This window comes from Rhinatrema bivittatum, chromosome 4 (assembly GCF_901001135.1).
Source record: "Rhinatrema bivittatum chromosome 4, aRhiBiv1.1, whole genome shotgun sequence".
Classification (NCBI taxonomy): Eukaryota; Metazoa; Chordata; class Amphibia; order Gymnophiona; family Rhinatrematidae; genus Rhinatrema; species Rhinatrema bivittatum.
In genome coordinates this window covers 366812051-366833966 of record NC_042618.1, presented here as the reverse complement: position 1 = coordinate 366833966, position 21916 = coordinate 366812051, and the positions used below count along the sequence as shown (strand labels likewise).

At 43.7% G+C, this 21916-nt stretch overlaps 1 protein-coding gene across 4 annotated transcripts in view; it reads right to left on the bottom strand.

Annotated features, from left to right (window-relative positions):
* Window positions 1-21916, bottom strand: part of KIAA1257 (KIAA1257 ortholog) — a 384182-nt gene that overhangs the window by 27678 nt on the left and 334588 nt on the right. For all 4 annotated transcript variants that reach the window (XM_029600807.1, XM_029600809.1, XM_029600810.1 and 1 more), the window contains one exon: window positions 17002-17137. In XM_029600807.1, coding sequence (XP_029456667.1) covers window positions 17002-17137 — 136 coding nt within the window. The remainder of the gene's footprint in view (window positions 1-17001; window positions 17138-21916) is intronic.

Genomic DNA, 21916 nt, shown 5'->3' with positions numbered 1-21916 from the left:
AGGAATAAAGGTCCACAAGCTGTAGGTGATACTTTTATAATTGGATTAATTTATCATTTCTTATTAGTTTTCAAGAGTTCAGCTCTTAATCAGGTGCAAAGCAAGTGGACTAACATGGCAACCACATTGTAATATTAAGGGAAATTTCATTTCCCGTGTATCAGAATGGGCTTTGAAATATCATATTATGAGTTACTGTATAAACATCAGCAGACTCCTATCCAGATACCTGGAAATGTCGGAACACATACGAAAAACAGACCACCTATTCGTCCTTCACAGCGGGAAGAGGCAAGGGGAAGCGGCATCGCGAGCAACCATAGCCTGCTGGATCAAAGAAGTCATCAAGGCGGCCGACGTAGAAGCAGGCAAGCCGCCGCCTCTACAAGTCAAGGCCCATTCTACTAGAGCCCAGGCAGTGTCCTGGGCGGAAACCAAGATGCTGTCACCCACCGAGATCTGCAGGGCGGCGTCAATTAGGAGGAATAGGTCTGTTTGCCCACTGGAACTCGCAGCTTGACTCTTGCCACAGAAGGAAAGAGTTAGGTGGAATTCCTATGGAGAAATTACTACTTACCTAACAATTTCCTCTAATGAAGGCAGGTCAATCCACACCAGTGGGTTATGCACTCCTACCAGCAGATGAAGATAGCAAGTGTTGCTTACCTGTAACAGGTATTCTCACAGGACAGCAAGATGTTAGTCCTCACATATGGGTGACATCACAGGATAGAGCCCTGTATGGAAAACTTTTCTGTCAAAGTTTCTACAAAGCTTTGACTGACACTGGCACACTGAGTGCACTGAGCATGCTCAGCCTGCAATTATCCCTGTGAGCCACAGGTGTCTCCCTCAGTCTCGACTTATAGCTAAAAGCGCAAGCGAAACTAAAATAAAAGTAAAAACGTATACAGACCCAACTCCGCGGGGTGGTGGGTGGGTTTCGTGAGGACTAACATCCTGCTGTCCTGTGAGAACACATGTTACAGGTAAGCAACACTTGCTTTCTCACAGGACAAGCAGGATGGTAGTCCTCACATATGGGTGAGTACTGAGCTGAGGATGCCGGAGGTGGCACCAAATGCACCCAAGACGCGCGAAAGGCGCAATGACGGGGGTGGAATGTGGAACAGAGGTCATCTTGAAACACGTAACGGGTTGGTGAAAGGATGTTGGGTAGTTAAACCGAAAAGAATAAGAGTAGACGGACTGGCCAAACATGGAGCATGCCAGCTAGTCGTATCTAAGCAATAATGGGCTGCGAAGGTATGGAGAGAGCTCCAGGTTGCAGCCTGAAAAATATGTATAAGCAGCAGCAGCCGAGGGGAAGCTATTGAGGCTGGGACGGACGCAACAGAGTGTGGTTACACACAGTGTTGTAGTGAAATGCCTGCTTGTTGGTAGGAAAAGAGATACAGACCGCCAATTAGGAGGAATAGGTCTGTTTGCCCACTGGAACTCGCAGCTTGACTCTTGCCACAGAAGGAAAGAGTTAGGTGGAATTCCTATGGAATGTAGTGCGATCTAGATAGAATGCAAGTGCACTATTACTGTCCAAGAAGTGGAAAAACTCTCTTGCTTTGGTGAGAGAGAGGTGTTGGGAAAAATGGGCAGAGTATATTCTGAGTAAGGTGAGATGCAGTGTCTACCTTAAGAAGGATATGAAGTTGAACACATAAAACCACTCTGTCACGGAGGAACGCAGGGTCGGATGAGTATGTAACAAGGTGTGTAACTCACTGACCCTGTTGGCAGAAATGAGATTTATGAGGGAAAGAATTTCCCATGCCAAACTGTGAAATAAGAGGAATGGAAAGGCTCGAACAGAGAACGTATGAGACTTGTAAGCACGAAATATAGGTTCCATTTCGTGACTAGTGAAAATAGAGGCAGCTTGGTCAGTGGACAATCCATGGTAAGCTGACTCAGAAGGGGTTTACCGTTAATCAGGTATCCCCACTCCCAAATGATACACCAATTGGAACAGAGGTGTACCTATGTGGAGGATTTCTGGGGAGCAGAATCCGAGGGAGGAAGAGAAAAGAGTGGTCTAGAAAAAAGAAAAAGGGTAATACCCTTTTGTATGCGTCATGTGGTAAATCATGCCATTTTGAAAGGTAGGATTTATGTGTGGAAGGTTTTGTGACGCTACCAGTACCTGAAAACATCAGTGAGTCTACGATTTGTGACTGACTGGTGAGAAGGCGAATTGGTTACTGGTGTGATTGAGAAGTATGGGAAGCATACTGGTCTCAGCCAGGACGTGGGTCTGAGGAACAGTGAACCCCGTCCCGGTTCAGCATTAGAAGAGTGCTGGCTATGAGAGGCAGCGGAAGAGACACATTTAAGAGGCCCTTGATGGAAGAAAGGCGTCTATGGGAACGCATTGGAAACATGTGTAGGGAGTAGAATCTGTGCACCATATGGTTCGATTTAGACGCAGAGGGCAAGTTCGGTTGACCTCAGCGCTAGAAGATTTTCCCCGCTACACATGTAGTCCGAGACCATTCAAGAGGATGGAAACTTATATGGAGAAGGTCTGCTAGTGCATTCGGTAAGTATCTTAGATAAGTGGCCCGAGGATGCATGGAGTGAGCAAGGGCCAAGGGTAGAGCTGCGCAGCTTCCTTGCAGAGCAGCTAAGAGGTTGTGCGTACTTGTGTGTTGGAAAGCACATTGTCCCTATGCTGTCTGTCTGTATGCACAAAGATTTTTTGCGGAGGCAGTATTGGAAGGCATAAGGGTATAACTCATGGCTACAAGCTCCAGGAAGTTCATGTGAAATTGTGCCTGGAGTGGAATAGACGCATATTGGGTTGAGAAGATTTTAGGTCAAACTTTACAACCCTGAGAAAATGTGAACATGAGCAGAATCAGACTAGGTTTTGGTTCTAGATCTGCAATATGGATGAGAGACGAAAGCGGTTGAACAGCTTAGACCCACTGATAATGGAATTTCACTGAATCTAACCCATAGCAGTTTTGGATCTATGAGGAAAGTGCATAGTGAAAAAACTCCATGTCCCGGTAATGAAGAATTGAGGGGCTGAGGTTATGGAATATGCGCACAGGGACATGTAAGAATTTATTAGAATGTCTGCGCGGATGCTGGACAGGAAGGTCATTATGACTGTGGTATCCAGAAGTGTTGTATAAAGGATTTATGGCAGTGACAGTAATCCCAGGTAGTAATGTATAGTGAGTCATGTAGAAGTTAGAGCTCCTTGCGTGGACTGACTGTGGTTATGCAGTTGTCCTTGCAAGAGAAGTGTGAATGATGTTGCACTCCGTAGAGAAACAGCAGTCACCGATAGTGATTCAATGAAATACCCCAGTTGCCGAAGCTGGTGCAACCGGCAGAGCTTGGGATTGAAATACTGTTGACTCACCATGAAGCACACAGAAAAATTAGAGGTAATGTACTTACTGCGATATGGAAGCATGGTGACGAGAGATACCATTTTACCTGTGCCTTCTGAAGAAAGTTGGTATTTCTGAGGTCCAGGATGGGCAAAGAGTAACTACTTTCTGTTGAAAGAAAGAATAGTGTAATTAAAACTGCCCAACCCCCCCTCCCTGCGCTTTGTAACGTCTGGGGGAGTGTACCGGGAACCTTGGTACAAAGTGGGGTGGCCGCTCTGATATCCGGCCAGTTGGGAGACCAGGAGGTGTCCAACTGGGAGGGGCTGATGTAATCTGGATATCATGTAAGCTCCCATGGGAGCGTGAGCAGTAAAGTCTTATCCGCATTTCTGTGTGCTGTACAAGGAGACATCGAGACCTGTCGTCAGGCTTCGAGGTGGACTTGCATTTGAGGTAGTATTTGCTGGATCTCGTGTTTAGCAGATCAGCGAATGCATCTGGAACTTTGGTTCTGAATTAGGAAACAGAAGCCAGAGTATTAATCAATATAGAGCCCCGATGCTGAAAATGAGAGGATGTCCTGATGCAATCCCAAAGAAATGATAGAGCGGTTCTCTTGGTATTGTGGCTGACATAGCTGGCATAGCGATATGTGACTCTAATACGGTTCTTGGAAGGTACATGACCTAGAACTTTTCGAACCATGTGGCCCGAATTAGAGAACACATCTCAAGGGAATGCCGCAGAAGCGGGTACTTACCATCCGACGTAGATCGCCGGAGGACGAGCCGTTGAAGATTGCTGGCTCCGTGGATTTCAGGAGTCATCGAGGGGTAGCCTGTCGGATGTAGACGCCCGTCTCAACTCTGATGCCTAGTATGGTGGTGCAGGTATAGAGGAGACAGGCTGAGCATGGCTGGCGCTACCACAGTAATTTTGTGGAGGGCCACAATCCCGCACCAATGTCGTTGGGGTACGCCTCGGGAACAGGGGAGCCATCTTTGGCTCGTGAACCGGCCCTCGTTGCAGCGGCTTGAGATCTCATGACGCCAGTGCAGAATTCTTCAGAACTCGTTCCGGTGTTTCTGGAGCACCAAGAACTGCCAGCACTGTGCGGAACAGTGGCGATGTTGCTCAGCCTGGGCATTCTCCAGCACCGAGAAGGATAGCACCGATGTGCTGGATGGTGTCGGTGGCGGATGGTCACTGTGTCGGTGACGATGCATGACGCAGAGCTCGACCCGGTCTTTCCCTAGTGCCGAGATGGATGCCCTCGCTGTCTTGGATGGCGAATGATGATGGACTGTCAGCATGCCTGTACTGCTCCTGGCACTATGTAGTGTCGTAGGCTAATACGGGGCTTTAATAAAAACCCAAAGCATGGAGCACTGTTTTTAGGCAAGGGCATTACGAGGAGGTGTCGATGGCGGCCGAAGCAGCCTCGAGGGTATCGTCAAAAATATATATGAAAAAATGTTAATGATCCAGGCAGAGGAACGATGACAGTGACGGAAGCACTGACAGCATCGGCATAGGTATCTATGAAAACGATATGGCATCAAATAATCGAAAAAACATCACTGGCATCGGAAAAATGATACCGGCATCGATGGAGTCGGTGACCGCATCGATAGGAATGTCAAACACTGACGGAAGCGATGTGGGCGTCGAGGGCATCGATGTATGGAGGCAGGCGCCGAGGGCATCGGTGGCATGGCCACGGGCATCGACAGCATGGCCACTAATGCCATCTGTTCCATCCATCCAAATTAGGATGGCATCCAATTGATGCCATCCTAATTTGATGGCATCAATTGGATTGACTCTGGCACCAATGGTGTCTGGCATTGATGCCACCGGCATCGGTGCCACCGGTGGAATCGACGTGGGCATGGATGGCACCAACGAGACAAAGGTGTGCGTCGATGGCATCCATCCAGGCAATGATGGCACCGGTGGAACCCAACGAATAATCAGTGCCATGGATAAAAAACATGGATGGCACTAATAGAAATGATGCAGGGACCGATGGCATCAGTATACCATGGGGGGAGGGGTACCAATGGCATCGAAGAATCCAGGACGGTCTAAAGAGGGTACCGACGGTAGTGATGGGGGCATCGACTGTGCGAGGGTACCGAGGAAATCGAAGGACCTGAATCGACAGGGGCCCTGGCGGCAATGGAAACCGTGGAAGTCCCTGTCCCACTAGCGCTAATAACTAGGCAGAGTGTCACAGAGGGACACTCGCAGGCTATGTGTGGCTAACTGAAACACAGGGAGAGAGAAAGCCACAGTCGGTTGGCAGGCCAGGGAGCTGACAGGAACCGACCGAAAAAACAGGGCATAGTACTCACCAAGCATCGAATAAACGCACGCGAAGGGAGACCCATGCAAGGAAAAGTGTTTGTGAAGTAAAGGTTTTAAGTGTTTCCGTGTGGAAAAAGTGTTAGAATTTCTCACAGAGCTCCTAACCGCTATGCTTACTGCAGAGCGGAAAAAAGAAGACTGAGGGAGACACCTGTGGCTCACAGGGATAATTGCAGGCTGAGCATGCTCAGTGCACTCAAGTGTGCCAGTGTCAGTCAAAGCTTTGTAGAAACTTTGACAGAAAAGTTTTCCGTACAGGGCTCCATTCTGTGATGTCACCCATATGTGAGGACTACCATCCTGCTTGTCCTGTGAGAAAGAGTAAAACTGACTCACTGACATATAGCCCTGCCCCAACATCAACCTGCCAGTATCTCTAGAAAAGCCAAATTGTGGACAAACTGATTATACTTCACCATGACTATTAATCATCAACCACTCGTGCTTTCAACCCACCAGGAAACATTGTGCTCAGCAAAACGTTAACGTAGGGACTGGTTATTTCACTTACCAGTCCATCAAACAAATCAAAAGAAGTAACACTGCATCGCCTGCATGTAAAAGATGAACTACAAGCAAGTAGGCAGCTGAGGGTGGATTGTGGATTGGCCTGCCTTCCTTAGAGGAAAGGAAATTAGCAGGTAAGTAGTAATTTCTCCTTCTTCCGCCCCTAGGCAGGCCAGTGGACTATACCAAAGCTACTCCCAAAAAAGGTGGGAGTCTACTTGCAGTCATGTCAACATCGCACATGAGAAAGCTGTCCTCCTGAGCCTTAATGTCCAAGCAGTAATGCCTGGAGAAGGTATATAAAGATGTCTCCTGTTGAATTTTCTGGGCAGCGACGTGGTCAACAATTGAATCTCCACCCGCGAGACTGCCTGAGCTTTAGTAGAATGCGCCTTACCTTGGCTAGGTAATGGTACATCTGCATCCACAGAGGCAGCAGTGATGACTTCCTTCACCCAGCAGGCTATCATCGCCCATGTCTCCTATTCCCTTTGTTTACCTCCACCATGGAGCACAAACAGATGATCAATCTTCCTCAAGGAGCAAGTAACCTTCAGTACTGCACCACATGCTTCTTAACATCCAAGGCATGCAACAGATAATCCTCTATCCCTGTCCAAGTGGACAGGGAAATAGACTGATTGAAATGAAACTCTGAAACCATTTTTGGTAAAAAGGAAGGTACAGTTCTAAGCTGTACCACCCCCAAAGTCATTCACAAAAATGACTCGTGGCAAAAAAGAGCCAGTAGCTCAGAGATTTGCTGTGCCAAACAGACTGCCATTGTACTACAATTGTGGATTCCATCAGGAGAGCAATAAGTGCTGAAGGAGCTGTATGTGCACTCTCACCCAGGGAAGTATTTTCAATGTGGCCGCCATAGATCTGAGAACCTGCAGATAAGACCATACCATTGGGCGTATTTGGATTTTCAGAAGGCGTTTGACAAAATCCCTCATGAGAGGCTTCTACGAAAACTAAAAAGTCATGGGATAGGAGGCGATGTCCTTTCATGGATTACAAACTGGTTAAAAGACAGGAAACGGAGAGTAGGATTAAATGGTCAATTTTCTCAGTGGAAAAGGGTAAACAGTGGAGTGCCTCAGGGATCTGTACTTGGACCGGTGCTTTTCAATATATATATAAATGATCTGGAAAGGAATACGACGAGTGAGGTTATCAAATTTGCGGATGATACAAAATTATTCAGAGTAGTTAAATCACAAGAGGATTGTGATACATTACAGGAGGACCTTGCAAGACTGGAAGATTGGGCATCCAAATGGTAGATGAAATTTAATGTGGACAAGTGCAAGGTGTTGCATATAGGGAAAAATAACCCTTGCTGTAGTTACACAATGTTAGGTTCCATATTAGGAGCTACCACCCAGGAAAAAGATCTAGGCATCATAGTGGATAATACTTTAAAATCGTCGGCTCAGTGTGCTGCAGCAGTCAAAAAAGCAAATAGAATGTTAGGAATTATTAGCAAGGGAATGGTTAATAGAACGGAAAATGTCATAATGCCTCTGTATCGCTCCATGGTGAGACCGCACCTTGAATACTGTGTACAATTTTGGTCGCCGCATCTCAAAAAAGATATAGTTGTGATGGAGAAGGTACAGAGAAGGGCAACCAAAATGATAAAGGGGATGGAACAGCTCCCCTATGAGGAAAGGCTGAAGAGGTTAGGGCTGTTCAGCTTGGAGAAGAGATGGCTGAGGGGGATCATGAGAGGTCTTGAACGAGTAGATGTGACTCGGTTATTTACACTTTCGAATAATAGAAGGACTAGGGGGCATTCCATGAAGTTAGCAAGTAACACATTTAAGACTAAGAGGAGAAAATTCTTTTTCACTCAACGCACAATAAAGCTCTGGAATTTGTTGCCAGAGGAGGTGGTTAGTGCAGTTAGTGTAGCTGGGTTCAAAAAAGGTTTGGATAAGTTCTTGGAGGAGAAGTCCATTAATGGCTATTAATCAATTATACTTAGGGAATAGCCACTGCTATTAATTGCATCAGTAGCATGGGTTCTTCTTAGTGTTATGGGTAATTGCCAGGTTCTTGTGGCCTGGTTTTGGCCTCTGTTGGAAACAGGATGCTGGGCTTGATGGACCCTTGGTCTGACCCAGCATGGCAATTTCTTATGTTCTTATGTTCTTATGAATAGTCCATCTCAAAGCCTGGACTAAAGCAACTAATTTCTGAATGTGACACTCTGGCAGAAACACTATGCTACAGTCCGTATTGAATCACACATCAAGGTACTCCAGGGTTGAGAAGGCTGTAAACTACTCTTGGCTAAGTTCACCATCCAGCCTAGTTCCTGAAGCAAGGAAATCACTTTGCGAGATGCCAAATGACTCTTCTGCACTCTTGGCCAAATCAACCAGTCGCCCAGATACCGATGGACCAAAATGCCTTCCTTGTGCAGAGACACTGCTGCCATCACCATGACCTTGGAGAAGGTTATGGGCACAGTAGCCATTCTGAAAGGCAGGGTCTGAAATTGATAATGATGTCCCAGAATGGTGAAATATAGGATCGCTGATGGAATATGCAAACTGGCCTCCGTCAGTTCGAGAGAAATTCCCCTTTATGTACTGCCAATATTACAGAGCACAAAGTTTCCACCCTGAAGTGAGTCACACACAAATGCCAATTGACTTCCTTTAGATCCAGGATGGGTCAAAAGGACCCCTCTTCCTTCTTGGGAATGACAAAATAAATGGAATAGAACCCTGTATTTTCTTGTGATCTGGGAACTGGAATTATGGCCTTCAGATCTATCAGCCTTCTTAACGTAGTCTCCAGTGCCACTTTCTTCAATCGAGTGTTGCAGGAAGAGATCATAAATGCATACAGAGGAATTTGGAGAAACTCTAGAGCAAAACAATCCCTTACCATTTCCAGGACTCACAGGTCCATCATAATCTGAGCCCACCTTTGATGAAAGTGAGATAGACGACCGCCTATCTCCTGATTCAGTAGATGAGCCCCCACCTTCATTGTAAAAATCAAGATGTTTTGGACCTGGAGCCTGCATCCTTATTTGGCTTCTTAGGCTGAAAGGACTGAGATCTTCAGAAAAGATGAGACTTTTGAGGAGCTGATCTCTGTAAGGACAAAACTGATGTGAATCCCTAGAGTGGCTTTTCACCCCAAAAGAAAGTGATGCTGCTTTCTTGTCCTCTGGCAATTGAGGAATCTTGGATTCGCCCCATCTCTTCACCATCTTCGCCAACTCACTTCACAAGTGTAATCTTGTGAAACTGGACTTGGAAACAGTGTCTGCCAACCAATTTTGCAGCCACAAATGGTGCCTAGCTGCTATCATGGAAGCCCACCCCTCTAGCGGCTGTCCGTACCAAGTCATAGCCCGCATCAGCTAAAAATGCAGCTCCTGGTTCCATCACCGACCTGCTATTGGACCCTGCTCCTTGGGTCTTGTGAGAAAGACGCAAACCAGCCCAAGCCACCAGGCAGCAGGAAGAAGAAATTTGAAAATTCATTGCCATGGCATAAAAAGCCTGTTTAAGGATGACATCAATCCTCCTATCGTGAGCATCCTTTAGAGTTGTCCCTCCTTCAACCAGTAGGTGGTTCGCTTAGTAACAGCGCACACCAAGGAATCAACCTTTGGAAATCTCGGCTGTTCCTTTGCCTTCAGATCCAAGGGGTACAAACTGCCAAAGTGCACCTTCCTTTAAAACTTGCCTCCAGGGCATTCCACTCAAGATCAATTAACTTTTTCATTGGCTCCAGGTGGGGAAAGAAACAGTGACCAATATGGGATCTTTCTTTTGTAAGCCCATAGCATCACCTGCATCTACTCTGTGTTTCAGGGTCTGAGTCAACAGACTCAGCAACTCGTCTTCGTGAAAAAAAAATGGAGTAGAGTTTTTAATGTGGTTCCAAATTAAATGGAATTCCTCCCTCTTCTAGAGGTGAGAAAGTCAAGTCCCCATCAGAATGATCTGATGTGTTATGATAGATACACATCCCTCTGAATATCTTCAGGGGTCAGCCACCCTGCTGTGATTGCCCGAAGTGGATGGCAAATAGGAGGCCCGAGAACACAACCCTTCTTAGCGGTTTGCTTTGCCTCTGCTGGAGACTCCTGCAGAAAAGTCTGCAAGCCCTGGAATAATTCCACCTAGGAGGAGGAGGATGGACCAATACCGGGACCCCTAGGTCTAAACATGGCACTTTTTGACCCCCTTCCCCAGGGATGTTTCTGCCATCAGTAACAAGGAGTCGAGGGAAACTGCCCATTGTGTTGCCTCCTTCGCCTTTCCCCTCCGGATCCACCAGAGGCTAAGGGGAGACACCAATGTCTGCAAAATCTGTAGTAGGCAAATCTGCTTGAGCATCTAAACAGTGCTGATACAGGCGCAGAGAGTGTGATGGCTGAATCGCCTTTGTATAGCAAGGCATAGGTGCTTAGACTTTTTTGTCTCCAGCACCATTATTCTTCCATAAACTGGCTTTATGCAGCCTGCTGCACACACACCAACCGTGCTCCAGTATACCCATGCAAATACGCACTCAAATATAGGCCGTGGCCTTATGCGTACAAGTACCCGCACATATGTGTACCCATGTCAAGACATCACCACTTGGCGAAAGCATGCACACGCCTGAGTATGCGGGGAAAAAAATACTCCACGGTCTACCAACATGACTGACTGAACTGAGCCTGACCCACAGGGCCTAGTGAAAGCTGCTCAAGCTGCTGACTCGTTTTGCCTCCACTCTCCACTGACTTCCCAAAGAAGCGAGAAGGAAAAAAGTAAAAGCTGAGAGAAAGGACCCAGTAAAGAGAAAGGGGGGGTTTGGGTCCACCTTCCTAAAACTTCCCTCTTAATTCTTTATCTGAGTTCAGCCCTTCCTGGCTGAGCACAATTTGGGTCTCTGGCTGCAGGGGGAGCGGGCACAAGCCTTCATTGCCAAACACTCCTTTGCCCTCTTCTCTTCTTTTTTTTTTTTTTTTTTTAAATCTACGCTTGGTTAGGCTTCCAGTCTTAAAGCACTAACAGGTGTCTCATCAGGAGCTCGAGCTCTACATTCAGTTCTTCTCCTAATCTTCTTTCTCTGTGGTTTTTTATTTGTTTTTGTTTTTTTTACTACAAGCAAGCTCCACAAGGGACCTGTATGACCACCATCTGCTGGAAGTGGAGAATACAGGCTGAGGTAGGGGCAGGGCTATATGTCAGTGATGACAGCAAGTCAGTTTTACTCCTCCATCTGCTGGTAGGAGTGTGTAACCTACTGATGTGGCTTGGCTTGCCTGAATGCAGAAGAAGAGAGTTATAAATCTTTGTGTATTTTAAACAATTTTTAGCCCACCCATTTTCAGGAGGGAGGAAGAGAATGGAGCTACCATTAGTAAAGATGAAAACTGTTGCAATGGGGGGAGAGGGAAATTCTCGTTGGGCATGTGGGGAGAGAAAGGGACATGCTAGGGAGAGGATGGGGGGTAGACAGGATAATGCTGAGTGGGTGAATGGGGGAATCTGCTTTATATTGTTTTATTGTCCTGGCTTCTGTCCCCCAAAATATATATACTGCTATATACCCCAAAAAATAGAGTGACATTTTTCCACTGATTTTCTCGGTTTTGTTCTTGTCATAATAAACCATGATACATTCCTGGGAAAAATAAAATATAATAAAAGCTGAAAATGAAGGGCCCTATCAGTGGGATACAAATAAACATTCATAGTCACATGACTAAAACTATATATTACCATATGCAGATTTCTTCCTTATAAAGCTACATTGTTGGTAAGGAAATAAATATTAGACACTAATGTGTAAGTTTTCTGCAATGACATTTGTTTCTGCAAACAGGCAGGTGCTCAAGGAGTAATTTATATTTGTGTATGTGATGTATTTTCTCAATTAATACTTAGAATTTCAGAAGAGTTCTATAAAGAATTTCAGCAGCGGTCTACCATATTGAATATGTTGATCATAATGTAGTTGCCCACAAGTACGGAGAGTATCATCTCACAGCCTAGTAAAGCTCTTCCAAAAATGTCATTCAAAATAGTACTTACAGTAGCTTATTAATGCAATGGCCATATGGTAGTGACAAATTTGTTACTGTACACACATCACAGACAGAGGGGGTAAAGTTTTTAAAAATGAATAAGAAAAAAGTGCAGATATTTACTCCCAGTTCTTGCCTACCTTTACCACTGACTCCTATGACATCCAAAGATCTAGTCGGAAGAGCAGCTAGAAAACGTGTTAGTTCTGTAACTGGCCAGACACACATCTGGGGCATTCTAAATTTGTTTCTACATTTTTAAATTCTTACCCACAGGGTTCTCACCAGAGAATGTGACTTGATGTCACATTACATTTTATCCTAATTTTCCAACACAAACCCATATTTTTTTCCAAATGACTGCAATTAAGTACATTAATACATATTTAAAATCATTAAAGCATGAATTTTTTGGGAGGCTGGCAGCTTCTGTTTCCTCAGTTGGTCTTCTATCCTGATCAAAATCTACCTCAAACAGAGCTATGGTGTCATGAACCTTCTTTTCCAGTCACCATTTTATTCTCTCACCTGCCTTCCTTATTGAAGCAACATTGTTCAACAGGGGATCACATTTTTGGCTCTTTAAAAGTGTATTCATACTGAATTTCACAATCTAATTAATAAATGTCACTGTAGTGCCAGGGCTGGAATTCTCTATATTTATGATTTATGTATGCTGTCTGCAACATACTCAATTTCCTACTAGTCCATTGAGCTGAATCCAAGAATCCAATCCAGGTTTTCCACTTTGTCGTGCCCACTGCCATTAAACCATGGGATAATAAAATATGCATTACTATATTTCCATACAATGTATATTTAAAATTATTGTATGGTAGGGCCAGCTCAGTAGCAGTGCTGTGCTGTCCACTTTCATGTGGAAGGTTCCTAGTTCGATCCCCAATCAGGTCTTCCACTCCCTGCATCTGCTATGGCTGAAGATGCTGTGTTCGGTCTTCAGAGGTAGGGGTTGTGATTGTTGCTTAAGGGTGACATCTAATGGCCAAATTCAGGGTCCATGATTGCAGGGTTCCAAAAGGAGCCTTGGTCTATGGCCCCTGGTTGAGGACTATCAATGTAATGACCATATTTAAGTATGTTCAGGGGATGGGAGGGATAGAGAATATAAAGTAGAATAAAATAATGTAACCTGAATTCAGTGGATGTGCTGAATTTCTATGGGGCCACAAAAATCCTATGGGCAAGTCCCACTATTACAGTCCCTTTTCCTTTCAACCTGAGGTGTGGGTTCTTTATCTCTGGGGGGGAAGAATATCTTTCAAGGCCCCAGGCATGGGTAGAATTCTTTCCTTGTGTGCTACTCTGGCTCTTCAGGGCAGGTACACTGACAAAACAGGCTAGACTCACTGGCTGGGTGTTAACATAAGAAATTACCATGCTGGGTCAGACCAAGGGTTCATCAAGCCCAGCATCTTGTTTCCAACAGAGGCCAAAACCAGGCCACAAGAACCTGGCAAGTACCCAAACACCAAGAAGATCCCATGCTACTGAAGCAATTAATAGCAGTGGCTATTCCCTAAGTAAACTTGATTAATAGCAGTTAATGGCCTTCTCCTCCAAGAACTTATCCAAACCTTTTTTGAACCTAGCTACACTAACTGCACTAACCACATCCTCTGGCAACAAATTCCAGAGCTTAAATGTGCATTGAGTGAAAAAGAATTTTCTCCGATTAGTCTTAAATGTGCTACTTGCTAACTTCATGGAATGCCCCCTTGTCCTCCTATTATCCAAAAGTGTAAATAACCGATTCACATCTACCCATTCAAGACCTCTCATGATCTTAAAGACCTCTATCATATCCCCCCTCAGCTGTCTCTTCTCCAAGCTGAATAGCCCTAACCTCTTCAGTCTTTCCTCATAGGGGAGCTGTTCCATCCCCTTTATCATTTTGGTTGCCTTTCTCTGTACCTTCTCCATCGCAACTATATCTTTTTTGAGATGCGGCAACCAGAATTGTACACAGTATTCAAGGTACGAGCTCACCATGAAGTGATACAGAGGCATCATGTCATTTTTATTAACCATTATGGTTAATAAAACCATAATGGTTTTATTAACCATTCCCTTCCTAATAATTCCTAACATTGTTTGCTTTTTTGACTGCTGCAGCACACTGAGCTGATGATTTCAAAGTATAATCCACTATGATGCCTAGATCTTTTTTCTGGGTGGTAGCTCCTGATACGGAACCTAACATCATGTAACCACAGCAAGGGTTATTTTTCCCTATATGCAACACCTTGCACTTGTTCACATTAAATTTCATCTGGCCATTTGGTTACCCAATCTTCCAGTCTTACAAGGTCCTCCTCTAATGTATCAGAACCCGCTTGTGATTTAACTACTCTGAATAATTTTGTATCATCCGCAAATTTGATGACCTCACTCGTCGTATTCCCTTCCAGATCATTTATAAATATTTTGAAAAGCACCGATCCAAGTACAGATCCCTGAGGCACTCCACTGCTTACCCTTTTCCATTGAGAAAACTGACCATTTAATCCTACTCTCTGTTTCCTGTCTTTTAACCAGATTGTAATCCACAAAAGGACTCCCCCCTCCTATCCCATGACTTTTTAGTTTTCTTAGAAACTTCTCATGAGGGACTTTGTCAAACGCATTCTGAAAATCCAAATACACTACATCTACTAGTTCACCTTTATCCACGTTTATTAACCCCTTCAAAAAAATGAAGCAGATTTGTTAGGCAAGACTTCTCTTGAGTAAATCCATGTTGACTGTGTTCCATTAAACCATGTCTTTCTATATGCTCCACAATTTTGATCTTTAGAATAGTTTCCACTATTTTTCCTGGCACTGAAGTCAGGCTCACTGGTCTATAGTTTCCCGGATTGCCCCGGAGACATTTTTAAATATTAGGGTTACAGTGGCCACCCTCCAGTCTTCAGGTACAATGGATGATTTTTATGATAGGTTACAAATTTTCACTAATAGATCAGAAATTTCATTTTTTAGATCCTTCAGTATCCTAGGATGCATACCATCTGGTCCAGGTGATTTGCTGCTACTCCTTAGTTTGTCAATCTGGTCTACTACATCTTCCAGGTTTACAGTGATTTGATTCAGTTTGTCTGACTTATCACTCTTGAAAACCATCTCCAGAACTGGTATCTGCCCAACATCCTCATTAGTAAACACGGAAGCAAAGAATTAATTTAGTCTTTCTGCAATGGCCTTATGTTCCTTAAGAGCCCCTTTAACCTCTCGGTCATCTAATGGTCCAACAGACTCCCTCACAGGTTTCTTGCATCGGATGTATTTAAAAAAAATGTTATTATGAGTTTTTGCCTCTACGGCCAACTTCATTTCAAATTCTCTCTTCGCCTGTCTTATCAATGTTTACACTTAACTTGACAATGCTTATGCTTTATCCTATTTTCTTCAGATGGATCCTTCTTCCAATTTTTGAAAGATTTCTTTTGGCTAAAATAACCTCTTTCACCTCACCTTTTATCCATGCCAGTAATTGTTTTGCCTTCCTTCCACCTTTCTTAATATGTGGAATACATCTGGACTGCGCATCTAGAATTGTATTTTTAAACAATGTCCATACCTGTTGAACACTTTTAACCTTTACTGTGATTGATTGCAAAAGAATTAATATGAGTAAAGAATGAAGTATCTGGTTACATCCAGGTTCTTCTGCCATATGGGAGTACAAATTTAATGTCTCTCTACCTCTGTGGAGATGTCCCTCAGTACAGTGGCTTGGGACTTGAATATCCTTTATGGGATGGAATGGTAATTGTCCCAAGTTGGTTTTGGTGTCCTAGGTGTGAATGAGTCCTCCCTGCAGTACCTGAGGGCCAAGATAACTCCAGATCTTCACTCTGTAGTCCTTTTCTGTCCTTCAAGTATTCTCTTCAAGATCTCTGTAGTAGGTAATCTCCCTGGAAGAAAAGCCCTTCTCTGGAAGACAAATGGTACACCTTCCCGAAAATGGGGTAAGGAGGGTGGCAGGAAAACAAACCTCCTTCCCAACTCAGATAGACAAAAAAAAATAAAAACTTCTCTCATCACCTTGATAATCATTGTAACTCTCTCTTGGATGGGACAAAGAGGGATACAGATCTCGCCTGGCCCCCTTAGGCAGGGCAACAACCTTCCAGAACGCACAGATCTTCACCAGAAAGAAATCCAAAAACTCAAAGTACAAGGACAAAAACCTCTTCCACTCTCAAATTTCCTTCCAGTCCTATCTAGGATCTGGCAGGGCAGTGCCTCTCCCTTCCTAATCTAGGCAGGGGCCTAAATTTAGAAAGCACTTCAAAACTGCTCCTGCTCCTTTCAAAAGAAACCCACATTACCATACTCTCCTCTGTCCTAGCCCCCCCCCCCCCCCCCCCCCCCACACACACTCCTTGTACATCAGGAGCTCTCCATTTCAGCAAGCCTCTAGGGAGGTGCTGTACTGCTAGCTAACGCAAGGGCTGGGAGCTAGAGCCACCTAGTGGAGACCCAAGACGACTCTACAATATAAGAAAATCCCTGGGTAGTTGCAAATGAATGCTCATAGTGCTAGATCCCAGCCCTGGTTCTGATTGAGCTGCAAGTACAAAGGAGCAGTAGAAAATGTCAAGTAAAAAAAACATTATTATAATTTGTCTCTAAGACCATACATTTTAATATAAACTATTTGAAATTTAATAATATACTTCTTACCATTGACATGAGTGTAATCCAGTTTTGGGCACTTACGATACAAGTCAAAATCCATATGATGCTGGTCTGAACTCCATTTACTGTGAGGTAGTACAGGTTTCAAAAGGTCGGCATGCAAAATATGTTCTTTCCATTTCTTGAAAGAAATAGCAAAATAAGTTGTAATTCTTAATATTATTATTATTGTAAATACAAAATATATTTATAATAGGCATTTTACATGTTTTTATTGCATTAGCAGCGTGCTGCTGTTATGAAAGATACAGTAAAGCAAAATTGTTTATCTGTAACAGATGTTCTCTGAAAACAGCAGTTCAGCAATCAAAAAATGGGCCAAGTGATTGTGCATAGTGCCAAGTGAAACAACATTTCAGAGCATTCTGAAAAAGATTTTTTTCTACTCCTGCACGGGACTTTCTGCATTGTGGTGGCCCTGTAGCTTCTCTCGGTTCACATTTAGCTAAAATATGTAAAGGAGAGAAGAACTCAAAAGGAAGAGAGGTTTGTATGACTGGTGAACTACTGTTGTCAGAGAATACTTGTTTTCTGAAATAGAGCAGGTCCATTGTGTCACAGAAGTAGAGCTCCCTAGCAAAGGACTGCCAACAACAACACAAACAGAAAACATCATTTGCAAAATGGTAGAAATAATTTTGTTTAAAAAACTAAAGCGATTTTTTCTGAGGGAGGGATTTTTTTAAACTGGGAAATACCCAAGCCATAAAATGGATACGGGAGGGAATTAGGCCTCAAAAAGGCCATGGAGGATGGACAGTCCAAATCTACCAATCTAATGGGAGGCCATGTCAGGGTAATAATGTGATGTAAATGTGTGGCCTGAACTCCAAATCTCAGCCTTGCAAATCAGCAAATCATCATGGGTCCTAACATTTTACACTTTGATAAGCCCCTCTAAGATCAATCTTGACCAGGCGTAGCAAAAAGAGAAGTACTCTGTCTTTGAAATAGAAATGTTGTGTATTGTCATCACATTGCCAGGTTCACTAGGGTAAAAAAAATAAAAATTGCTGGGTGAATTTTTTATGGGCTTAAGTCTGCTCCAGCTAGGAGGCAGAAGCTTTCTTGCAATTCAAAGTATGACGAATGGCTTAGATATGTGGCCTAGGAAAATATCTTAGCGATTAACTAAGGTATAAATCTGACACTACTTTAGACAGAACTTGGGAAACATTTGGAGCATTGTTCTATAATGATGAAATCTAGTGTAATGTAGATAAGTCACTAGGTTGTGGAGCTCATTGACACTGCATGTTGAAGTAACCAACACCCAAAAAAAAATTGCTCCATTTGAGTTCAGAGGCTCAAAAAGGACTTTCCTCAACTGGGTTAGTACTACACTGAGTACCCATGAGACAGCAGGAGGCTTCAACTGAAACAAGTTATATACAGGGCCTAAGGACACAAGTGGACATGATGGAGCGCAGACCATGGAGCTGCCTGGCAGAATCCACCCCACCAATGACAGAAGTAGAGAAAAGGCTCTGGGCTGCCCGTGGGATATAGGAGACCCTAAGGGAGGCTTGCCTATTCAGATTTAGGCATCGTATTGGGCAGGGGTAATCCAAACCCCTGCCCGATGTGATGTAGCAACATGTGGATCCCCTGCACGAGCTAGCAGCAGCAACAGCAGCATTTCAGTGAAGCTATCATCTACTGTTGCGAGGTGAGTCTCATAGTAGGAGCTGCAAAATCTCACTGCTCCTCTCGCGAGACTGGCCCTGCAGTAGCAGGAGATGACATCACTAAAACGCTGCTGCTGGCTCACATGGGGGATCCGCCTGTTGCTACATTGGATCGGGCAGGGGTTAGGGTTATCCTTGCTCAATCTGATGCCTAAAGCTGAGCATGCAAGCCTCCCTTAGGCTCTTCTATGTCGTGGGCAGCCCCGGGGCCTCCACTCCATTTTGTCCAGGAGGAAGAGCCTGGAAAGGGGAAAAAAGTGATGAGTGGCTGGGTAAGAAGGGAGAAGGAAGAAAGTGGAGAAAGCTTACGAAAGTGTGAGAAGAGGGGAGGAAAGAGCATGGGAGGGAGAGGGTAAGAAGAGCCTTTAGAGGAAAGAAGGAAAAAGCTAAGGTAATGAGGAAAGAGGGTAAGAAGGGGGGGAAAGCTGAGATAGTGACCCACTAAAGGGTGAGAAGAGGAAGAAGAATCTCTAGAGAGACAAGGGATAGGGGAAGAACTAAGGTAGTGTGAGAAGAGGGGGGGGGGGAATATCTAGAGGGAGGAAGGGAGGGAAGGCCCTCTGTAGGGTGAGAAATGGGGGAAAGGGGAGAAAGAGGTGAGGGAAAGAGCCAGCATAGTGAGGCTGTGGATTGCTTGTGGCCCCCATCCCACCAGCATCCAAAGTGGAGTGGATGCTACCTTGCGATCCTGATCTGATGGAGGCCAAAGTAAAGAGGCAGCTCCAGGTCTGCTGGGGGAGCAAGTGGAAGAAAAGAAGGCGAGGTCCATTTGTGTGTTTGTGAAAGGTAGTTTGTGTGTGGGGGAGTGTGTGAGCAAAAGAGAGAGTGTGTCGGTGTGTATGAGCATATGTGTGAGAGGGAGCACGTATGTGTGGGAGCAACTGACTGTGTATCTGAGAGAGGAAGCATGAGTGTGTGAGTATGAATATATATGAGAAAATAATTGTGTGTGAATACATGAGAGAGGAGAAAATTTGTGTGCCCTCCCACACCCACCAATCCGCAACAATCTCTGGAAGACTGGAAATTGAAATTTCCCAGCTGTGGAGATTGGGAGTTTTTTGTAATCCATAATAGTTTTAATTATTTGGTGTTATTTGATTGTCTGCTGTTTTGAAATATTTTACGGGTGTTTGGGGAAATTTAAAATTAATTTGAGTTTAATTATTAGATTTTTTTTCTTCTGCTGTCTTGAAATATTTATTTTCGTTATTAATATGGCTTTACTGTTATGACTGTTTTATATTTCTTGAATTTATTTGATGTTTTATGATTAATGATGTTTGTTTTTCCATTGTTGCACTGTTTTCAGAGTCTGGCTTGTCCCAGTTTCCAGTTCAGTTTTTGTCTGCACATTTTTACTTATACTTTATGATCTTTTTTTAATTCTGTATTTCATGATGGTCTGTCTGTGTTCTACACCTATGACCAAGGTGAGGTTTTCTGCTAGCGTGTAGTTTGTGTATGGATCTATAGCAGCCTGACTTGTTCTTTTTTCCTAATAGGAGGTGTATTGGTATTTTTGGACCTGGTGTAATATTTGCAGCATTACTTTTTCATAGGTAAGATTTTTATTGTTTGATTGCTGGCAGTTAGTGCTGATTTGGTATAGGAGGTTTACTATAATGTAATTGTTTACTCATGGCTTTCTGAGGTCAAGTCCACATCCAACACGCATTACAATAGGCTAAAACCCTATACGTATTTTTGCAGGGTTTTCTGGTTGGTGCCATAGCAGTGTATGTAAACATAATATACAGGTTGCTGCTAAAAGTGATATTTTTACCTAGAGGTCTATGCTCTGAATGTTCTTTTAATTGTAAAATTTGTTGTTATAAATGCATAATTTTAAGTATGTGTGTGTGTGTGTGTGTGTGTGTGTGTGTGATTGTGTATGTGTAGAGGGCTAGGGTGGGGGGCTTTAAAGTTTGCCTACAGCATCTAATACTCTTGCACTGGCCATGGGTTCCAAAGGAGAGGGGGTAGACATGGGTAGGGAGGAATATCAGATTTTAAAGTTTAGATTACTGGTGGGAGTTGAATGAACAGGGGGTCAATGGGGGAGGGGGGTAAAATGGGGCAGTACAGTAGTTCTCACAGTGCTGCAAAAAAGCTAGCATCAGCCCTGGTTCTATAGGAGTCCAACAACTAGAGGCTGTACAGGAATGGGTTACCTTCCTCATAATGGTGATAAGCAGCAGTGGTACTTAGGAGTATTCTAAAAAAGCTGGTTTTATAACTAGACATTATGAGATTCATTTTGTAACAGTCTACATAAATTTAAAGGCAATTTGGTGCATACTTTACACCAATTTCAAGGGGAAAGTATTTGCATATTTTCCCTTTGAAAATGATCCCACCAAAACTACCCATACACAATTACATCTACTAATTTATATGCTATTTTTTTTCAGAAAAATGTATACAAAAACCTTTGAAAATATAAATGTATGTGCATAAGTGCAAACACCTCTCCAACCCCGCTCCCTAGAAGACTCACTGCAGGTAAATTTACATACATACAGGCTCTACACATGTAAGTGTGCCCACATATTGAAGAGGCAATTTTGTATCAGGCATTTTGGCGAGTAAAAAAAACTGTTTTACATTTGGAAATACCTTTAAAAATTACCCTCCAAGAAGACAGTTTTCAAAAGATTTTGCCCAGGTAACTAAGCAGTTACCTGAGTAAAACCGGGGGCTAAAAATTGCCCTCCCTCCTCTGTGGGTAAAAATACCCGCACCTGGAAACAGCATAGCTAGTTTTACCCATGTTGCAAAAAGGTGAGGGTAAAGTAGAGCAGGCCAATAAAGAGCAGGGTTTTCATTTTGAAATCCCTGTACCTGATTTATGGCACAGACTTTGCATCTGCAATAAAGTAGGCACAAAGTCCACAGATACGTTGTACCCACAGCACCAGCTGGCCCAAAATTTTCAAACAGACTCCATGTGGACTTTCCCTGCATAAATGTATGTGGTTAGTGCAGTTAGTATAGCTGTGTTTAAAAAAGGATTGGATAAGTTCTTGGAGGAGAAGTCCATTACCTGCTATTAAGTTCACTTAGAGCAGAGCTTTCCAAACTTTTCATGTTGGTGACACACTCTTTAGACAAACATAATTTTGGGACACAGTAATTCAGTCTACTAGCAAACCAGAGGTTAAAGGTTAAACGAACGAAATGTATTTCGACAATTTATGTATGTTTCCTTA